The sequence below is a fragment of the Varroa destructor genome, unplaced genomic scaffold (assembly GCF_002443255.2).
Source record: "Varroa destructor unplaced genomic scaffold, Vdes_3.0 BEIS01000002.1, whole genome shotgun sequence".
NCBI classification, from domain to species: Eukaryota; Metazoa; Arthropoda; class Arachnida; order Mesostigmata; family Varroidae; genus Varroa; species Varroa destructor.
The window spans coordinates 15,319,612-15,328,492 of record NW_019211455.1 but is presented as its reverse complement, the minus strand read 5'-3'; the positions used below and the strand labels follow the sequence as shown (position 1 = coordinate 15,328,492).

At 40.4% G+C, this 8,881-nt stretch overlaps 1 protein-coding gene across 3 annotated transcripts; it reads left to right on the top strand.

The window, feature by feature from the left end:
• The first annotated feature begins 1,972 nt into the window (after positions 1-1,972).
• Positions 1,973-8,758, top strand: LOC111245092 (V-type proton ATPase 116 kDa subunit a 1-like). 3 transcript variants are annotated; one of them, XM_022792917.2, is made up of 6 exons: positions 1,973-2,262; positions 3,663-3,863; positions 4,181-4,342; positions 5,043-5,176; positions 5,467-5,767; positions 5,965-8,758. In XM_022792917.2, exons 1-6 carry the CDS (start codon positions 2,134-2,136, stop codon positions 7,834-7,836), a joined length of 2,799 nt encoding a protein of 932 aa, XP_022648652.1. In that variant the 5' UTR covers positions 1,973-2,133; the 3' UTR covers positions 7,837-8,758. The 3 variants fall into 3 exon arrangements, with proteins under 3 accessions (XP_022648652.1, XP_022648654.1, XP_022648653.1); XM_022792919.2 differs by lacking the exon at positions 1,973-2,262 and adding an exon at positions 3,055-3,193; XM_022792918.2 differs by lacking the exon at positions 1,973-2,262 and adding an exon at positions 3,401-3,556.
• Positions 8,759-8,881: the final 123 nt, after the last annotated feature.

Here is an 8,881-nt window from a genome sequence, read left to right as displayed (position 1 = left end):
AATAAGCGTAATTTTTCTAACGTCAACAACTTTTGTCTAATCGATTATACTTCGGTCAACTTCGCCTCTAAGTACACGTTTTTTACCGCAAACGAAACTTAGGTGCGTCTTTTTCTAAACAGCACGAGCCATCATGGAAAATGATAACGTTTGTAGACAAGATTCGTAAAGTCATCGAAAACATTGTTAGCCACTTACCTATTTCAGTAAGTTATAGCGCCATATATAAGTTGCGACTGTATTGAACATTTTTACGCATGTATAGCAAATATACTTGACCCAATCTTCACCAGACAGTATTCAGATGTATTTTTCACGGCTATCGAATACAGGGTATTTTCGAGGTAAACGATGGCTCGACGCTGATGAAGAAGTGCATACCTTTACGAATTGGCCTTAGACACAAAGAAATTCTTGAATTTATCTATGCAAAACCTTTGACTAGAACTATTTTAATACATAATAATAATTACATTTCACTACTACGGTGAATGTTGTGCAGAAGTGTGAACTTTTTGTACCATTAAATAAGTTCTTACAAAAAACCCAGCTAGTGTTTCCGGCAAACCAATGCAAATGCTCACTAGTACTGTTAGATTTAACTAAATGAACAGCAAGGAAAGAAATAAAAGGGTGAGCCAAGAGAAACGGCACGATACAGTCTGCCGGTCCGAGACAAAATAGGCACGTTCGGTTCTGTTAGGAAACGGTAGTCGCACAAGATGGTGACTGAAGTTAGAACCGAAAGTTTATTCTGTGGTGAGAGCTGACGGTACCGAATACTGATGGTCGAATGCCTCGAGTGCCGCACGTAAGACACGCAAAACATTCGTGCATGGAGCTGTGCCGTTTAATAAAGTAAGTAAGTAAATAAAATAAAGAGACATACCACGGATGTGGACAAAGATACGCTAGCTAACTGGCCGTTCCATTGAAGCATCTAAACAGGGCAATTACTCGGCAGAAGTTAACAATATGCCCCTTATATGGTATAATAGAAAAATATGATCAAAGCAATAATGCGAATTATATGGATAGTACGAATGAGTGTTATAGTACCAAAAGCATAAATGACATACATATAAAAATGTAGATAATCAGAGCTACAAGTGAAATACTTCCCTAAGAGTACGGTTATCGAATGCTAGAGGTAAGTAAGTCATACTGTTTTAATGAAGCTCACTATGCTAGTCGAAGGAATCAGATATAGTTATTTTGAACCTCGTGTTGGGAACTGTATGTGCCTGTCGTTTATTTAAGACAGGGCGATGGTTGGTTTTTGCTGCCGTGTACACAATTATCTAAAATCATCGGATAAATAAGATTCCGAAGAGTGAAGAAACAACGATGTTTTTGAGGAATTACTTGATAAACATATTTGACGAATATGTGCCGAAATAAGTTTATACGAAAATAATTATCTAACTCCGTAGAAACAGTTTTAATTTGGTTATTACCTATATTTGTGCAAACCTATTTAGCGTTAGATAATAGGATATAGCACAATACTTGTATGTTTAGTTAGGCATCCTGGATATGGGCATCTAGCTTGCCTTTTTTGCAAGTAGGCCTGGCTCATAGTCTTTGTTACCCACTGCTGGCAAAATCCTCGTTCTTTCCAATGCAAAACAGATGTGGTATTAAGACCTCTTTTATTTATTAATCGCTATCATTCGACGCAGGTATATGTTATCTGGTTCTTACGATGATTTTTCGTTACTAATGCTACCATAAAATATTAGCCGACAATTGGACTGGGTGGATTTTTTTGTGAGACAAGTTAGCATCTTTCGCCGCTTTTCTGCTGAAAAATTCTGATTCGGTCGATACGGTCGCATGGGTGATAACAGATAGGCGGCGGTGGTCACATCTTGTGACTATCGTCGCCTTTTTGTCACAATGACAGTTAGTTGGGAGCATCGTCATTGAGCTTGCCTTTCAAGCAAACTTTTAATCCTCCCAGGGCCGAATGCTTAGCCAAAAGCAGGCTGCCATTCGTCGTTAGATGCCTCTGGTTATACGTGTGTGTGGATCTAAATATCATCAGCGGCGTGAAAGTGGTCTAGCATTGTTGGGTGGTTGAAACAACAATCTACCTCTGGATCTGAGGCAGTTCTTATTCAAAGTTTCGTCATGGGTTTATGGTTCCGCAGCGAGCCGATGGCCATGTGTCAAGTAATTCTTCAAGCGGATACGACTTACCAGTGCATTGCTGAACTAGGAAAATTAGGCGTGGCCCAGTTTGTCGACTTGAACGCCAAGGTGGGTTTCAAAATGAACTATATAAAGGAGTTTGATTATGGAGTAAACTGCAATTGGTAAGCGGCCTCTTGAAAACTGAAAAACCATTTAACTAACTAGCTAGCTAGCTGGCTGGCTGGCTGGCTGGCTGGCTGGCTGCACACATATGAAATAAAAACTAAATCATGCTTTACAATTTATTTCTCCAAGGAAACAGACCTCAATTTTTGTTTCCTTTTTAAACAAAAATCTTAGCTTAAGTAAATGTACAAGAACTACCTAGCAAGGGTAACATTATATGCACGTCATAGAATATTGTGATTGGTCAGATAGAAGGCCATCACTGAATCACCCAGCTGGGACGTAATCGACGCACAAATGAATAGCTGGAGTGATCGAACCCTTAAAGACAGAGTATCAAGTATGTATGATTCTTGTCTAAGCATCGATCTGAACCCGATTGCAGATTCTCTATATTGTAAGAATCGACTTCTATTGTTTACGGTTAAACATGAGCGAATACTTGGAGAGGCAGGCATGTACGCTCCAATCTTTCTGGCGAGCACCACTCACCGTATTAGTATTGTGCCTACGAAATAAGCAGGCATCATAAAATAAGTCATAGATAGATCATCGCTATTTAATTAGCCATCCTGTAGCAGGCTGGCTTGAGCTAGCTCTACCAGTGAATAGGTTCAGTAGAGTGACTCATAGGACTATCTGTGCAATTAAAATATTGTATAATTGTTATATACGTGAATCATGACAAAATGTTTCCCTATCAGGCCCAGTTATTTCGAACAAGCTTACGCGCTATCAAGCCAGCTGCTGAGATTGCTTTGGCCTGGCATTGTCAGATAGAGCGATTGTTTCTGCAGGATATTCAATGAGCGATCCATTTAATCGTGCACCACTGTCAATTTGATTTCAAAGCGTTCGAGTAAAGACTAACGTAAGTTTTGTTCTGTAAAAGCGTTAAAAAATATATTTTTCGGATGGGTTGACGTTCCCTTGATGTTAATATTTGCATGCTGGCTTTAGGGAGTATTACAACTCTGGGGTGTGTTGTTGTTTGAAGGAAGCGTGTACGTTTCACTGACAACAACGTACCAAAAATGCACGTACGGATAATACGTAGAACTGTGTAGATGTGTAAGCGGGAAAAGAGCTAATCAGCAATTTTACTATTGTTTTTTTACCGCACTCTAGCCGAGAACAAACTACACAGTGTTCAAATATCATATTTGCCTACAGCTAGAGACGCGTTCTACCCAATAGAGTACCTAATCTTGAGGCAGGTCTTCACTATATCAAGGTATTTTGAGTATTGCTCATTGGTTGTATCTATTCTACATTGAACCATGCCTTCGAAGTGTGCGTTATCCGTTAAGTGGGCGGGAACGTGTCATTCATTTTGGCAGGTGAATACATTTCAAAGGAAATTTGTCAACGATGTCAGGCGATGTGACGAAATGCAACGTGTTCTGCGCTTCGTCGAAGAGGAGATCAAAAAGGAAGGCATCCAGGTTCTTCCAGAAGACTCGATAGTGGATACACCACTACCCAAAGACATGATCGACATGGAGGTGCTGTACCAGAAAATGGAAGCAGAACTCAGTCAGGTAGAGTTTAGATAGAGATTTTTTTCTTCATCAGCTTCTATGAGTCTTAAACCTATTTCACTAACGGTTTGTAGACCATGAATTAACGATATTGGAGAGTAAGTTATTTTACGACTAACCTTCAAAATAAGAAATCGTTTTTATAATCGCACACAAATTTTCTAAACTTTCTTTCCGTAATTCACAGTTATGCATTATGATATCGATACAGCAGTACTTCCATCAACTATCTCGATAAGACATTTAACAATCAAGCAAACGTAGATTTCGGGCAGGTCAGGCCGCAATGCAGTATTACGTTCTGTTTTTGTGATCAGGTAACTGGGAACATTGCCGAAATGAACCAGATTTACGTTCAGCTTGTGGAGTGCAAACAGGTCCTTTGCTGTGTTGATGAGTTCTTCGAGACGCGTCAAGAGACTGAGATATACCCCAAGTCCAGCCATATGAATAGCGCGCTTAAATTGTCTGCCAAAGAAGTACGTCTTTCATAATTCCGATTGTATCAAAATAAGAAATCAATATTTGATCCAATTGAATGAAGCTGCAAAAAAATAGTCAAGATATCCTAATTATTGCAGTCTGCTGGATTTTACCATCATTTATTTTTAATCTTCTCATTAAATCCAGGCAAATTATGTTCGGAAAGATGTGTTTTTGCTGACAAAACGACGCTTAATTCTATTTCTATTCGTGTGCGCACTGGAAGTACTGTTTCATGCAACTCAGTCGTAAGGTAAACTTGCTTGAAGGACTTTAAAAGCAATTACAATGCGTTAACCTGAAATCTCTCAATGCCCATAATGTAGTCACGAACCTACGGGGAAAATGGCGACTTTTTTTTTTATATTGGACTATCAACGTTATTAATTAAATATTTAATTTGGGAAAATGACGAAAGGTGCGCCTCAGACTATTTCGAAACGTTTTATCTCGCTACTGTTCCGTTGCATTTCTTACGGCGTATGTCACATCGAATCAATCGATCGTCTAAATCCGTCTTAACGTTCGTGGAGTCTTTCAAGATCCCCCATTCTAGCGGCTTCACGGCGCTTAGAATCGTCCGCTGGGGTCCTTCTCGCCCGGTGTTAATCAGGTATAATGAGACGCTTGCTTTCAAATGATTCCAATGATTAGTTGTTGTTTAACATGCTTTGCTTTGATTTTGCCACTCTTTAGGAAGAGCTGGAGGATTTGATGTCGACCGCTACCGCTTGGGATCGGCCATCGACTGTATCACGGAAGTCGCTTGCAAGCTTATACGAATTCGAGCAACCGCCGGGTATTACTCAAAGGGATCAAGACTCACTTGGGTTCGTTGACAACCTTGACAACAGCCAAATTTCGCTAGGATGAAATAACAAAACGCTATTATAAGTGGGGCTGTTAGTGACAAGAATTTTTCTAATTATGAACATGTAACACAGTATTTAGAAAGGTACCAACAAGACAGCTCCTCTATATATAATAGATTATTACCATATCTTATTGTTATAAGCCATTAATATGGTGCGACTTCTACTTGGATCTCCACAAAAATTGGTGAGTTCAAATAAGCAGAGCCATTTTAAAATTATGATTTCCATCTTGTTCCATCCAACAGTTTCACGGCAGGCATAATTTCAATAGAGCGCTTTCAGTCATTTGAACGCATGATGTGGCGTGTGGGTCGTGGGAATATCTTTGTCCGCCAGATGTTTATCGACGGTTCTATCACCGATATGCATGGCGAGGCAACGCGCAAATGTGTCATTCTTATATTTTTCTCCGGAGAACAGCTCAGACAGCGCGTACGTAAGATTTGTGAGGCATTCCGGGTTAACATTTACCCATGTCCGGTTTCCAACGAAGAGCGCCGCGAAACCACCATTGGAGTTCTACAACGGCTGGAAGATATGCGGAAGGTAAAAAAATTATATATATATATATATATATATATATATATATATATTGTATTTCGAACTTACTGGGTGTGGCAAAAATGAGAGTAAAAAAAAAGAGAGATGGGACTTACAAGAAAATTGCGTCCCATCGTGCATACACATGTTCAGTCATTGATGGTATTTTATCAAATATACTTTTTATGCTGTATTTTGTCCAGGTCTTCAACGGCTCCCAGGATCATCGTATGAGGATTCTGGCAGGTGCTGCACGCAGTATCCGTACGTGGAAGATGCAACTCATTAAAATGAAATCAGTATTCCACATCATGAATCAATTGAATATGGACGTCACTCAGAAGTGTCTTATTGCCGAATGCTGGATTCCTGATCGCGATGTAGCAAAGGTACAAGCTGCCCTGCGACGTGGAACGGAAGCGGCTGGAAGCAGCTTCCCGTGTATCATTAACCGGTTGGAAACGGACCAAGCTCCACCGACGTTCTACAGAACGAACTCGTTTACTGCTGGCTTTCAAAATATTGTAGACGCGTACGACGTAGGAAACTATCAGGAGGTGAATCCAGCACCATATGCAATCGTCACGTTCCCATTCTTGTTTGCGGTAATGTTTGGCGATGCCGGCCACGGCCTGTTAATGACACTATTCGCCTGTGCCCTCCTCGTCTACGAAAAACCGCTGAGCCGTGTTAGAGAAGAGATCACTTCGATGGTGTTCGAGGGCCGTTATTTAATTCTACTGATGGGCCTGTTTTCAATCTATACAGGTCTTATTTACAATGACACGTTTTCGAAATCTATGAATGTTTTTGGATCAACATGGCATGTTGAACCACGGCCTTTCGAGGAAGGCAATCGCGATCCAATCGGTCTTCGACCAGAGTACTCGAATGAGTTTCAGAACAGATCGTATCCGTTCGGCATTGATCCAATTTGGATGATTTCATCAAATAAGATCCAATTTACGAATTCATATAAGATGAAAATGGCCATCATCCTCGGCATCATGCACATGACCTTTGGTGTTATACTCGGTTTATGGAATCACACCTTTTTCAAAGACCGAACCGGTTTTCCTCCTCCGCGTACCGTTTTCGAACGGAGTCTTCGGCGCAACCTCGAAGTTTGGGCAGTATTCATTCCAGAAATAATTTTTCTAGTAAGTTTGTTTGGCTATCTCGTTTTCATGATATTTTTCAAATGGCTTCTTCCATTTGGCGCGGGAGGTGGTGAAGGGCCCAATTGCTCCCGTAGCATACTCATTATGTTCATAAACATGATCATGAGAGGGGGTTCGGTTGGCGTCCCAGAAAAAAACGTTAAGTGTTACCAGAAGCCTATGTATGAAGGCCAAGAGGAAGTACAGAAAGTAATACTTTTAGTAGCCGTTGCGGCCGTCCCGTGGCTTCTAATGGCAAAGCCACTTTATTTATTCTACCTGAACTGGGTGCACTCCCAACCTTTATCCCCTGATTTCGTGACAATCAATTACGAGGAACAACTAATGGTCCAGGATGAGATGGAGCCCAAAAGCGAGCCATCGCCTTCAACGCGTCACCGCAAGAAATCCGCGGTGTCGCTGCATATTTTAAAAAGGAAGGAATCCGAAGAATATTCGGAACAGCAAGACCTCACGAACAATCTCGCCGAGCTCGCCTTTCAATTCGATTTGAGCGAGGTCGTCATTCATCAGATCATCCACACGATCGAGTATTGTCTTGGAGCGGTGTCCAACACCGCATCGTATTTGCGCCTCTGGGCATTATCCCTAGCTCACGCACAGTTATCTGAGGTGTTGTGGAGCATGATTCTTGCAGGAGCACTTTTTGTCCAGGACAATCCTGAGGATGTCGGGAAACACGCAGTTTCTTCGATTCAACTCTACGGCAGTTGGGCTGGATGGGCTATTTTGACAGTTAGTATCTTGCTTCTCATGGAAGGTCTATCAGCTTTCCTTCATGCCCTTCGACTTCATTGGGTTGAATTCATGAACAAGTTCTTTAAAGGTGAAGGCTACGCCTTCGCGCCGTTTGACTTTGCGCAAATCATCAGAGACACCAGCACCGAGGCCTAGTTGTATTTTGGTGCTTTGGGAATTCAAGGCAAACAATAAATAGAAAGCCCAAGTTCGTGGATATTAAAATGAACACACAGGCAGTGTGTTGAGCTTTCGAAAACCACATATATATATATATATATATATATAGTGGTAGAAAAATGAGCTGCGCAAGTAAGCTGGGAATGTAATAAAAGTGGGGTGCATTGAGCGACGAACAGTTATTAGCTTACCCCGGCCTGAGTGGGTTGTGCTACTACATTAGAAAAAATCCGACCCAAAGGTGTTTTTATTAGGCAAGTTAATAATTACTAGAAAATTTGTAAAACAGAATTGTTCTAATGATTTTCTTTCAGACAATTTCGTATTAAGATATGATTAAGGCATGATATGAAATCGTCGATCGCTTTTCCTTTTTCAATAAGTAACAAGCAACGTTAAGTGAGCCGAACAGACGGAGCTGTGTTTAAGGAATAGAAATGTTCGTACGCAGTATACATTTATAGATCCGATACGTTCTTGAAAAACTACTTACGTTGGCAAATTATTAAAATTAATAAAAACTGTACAAGTGAGAAGATTTTATGCTGAAAAAAGCTACTTGTGAGAAGAACCTCTATAAACAAACTAAACTTAAACGTACATTTATCTAACCGTATACAACATGTTCACAGTTAACCTGCGAAGATACTGCCAAGGGGTATCAGTGAGCCAATTGAAACAAGGTCACGTAGAAAAATAGGACAAGGTAGGGTTGACTCTCGAGGCAGTGTTATACTCCATTGTTGAGATAAGGGGAGAGGCGCAGCGCTGGCTCAACGATTAGCATATATGCTTGTATGACTGTAGCAGACATTTTCCTCTAATCAATTCCACTCCACTTTTAATTACAGATAATATGTTTTAGCTAAAATTTTCTCAAATAAATGACACAAAACAATCTTGAAGTATTTATTGGTTTGAAATTCCAAATAAGATTAAAAAAAAATAGCCGTTGTTCTGCTTACTAAAATAATCGGGATGATGCAGAAGGACAGCGGTCCTATTTAAGGTTCTGACTAGG

Coding starts and splice junctions, on each gene's coding strand:
- LOC111245092 (XM_022792917.2), top strand. CDS start 2,134: ATGGGTTTATGGTTCCGCAGCGAGCCGATGGCCATGTGTCAAGTAATT. Junction 4,343..5,042: donor TTAAATTGTCTGCCAAAGAA/GTACGTCTTTCA, acceptor GCCACTCTTTAG/GAAGAGCTGGAGGATTTGAT. Junction 5,177..5,466: donor AGGGATCAAGACTCACTTGG/GTTCGTTGACAA, acceptor TCCATCCAACAG/TTTCACGGCAGGCATAATTT.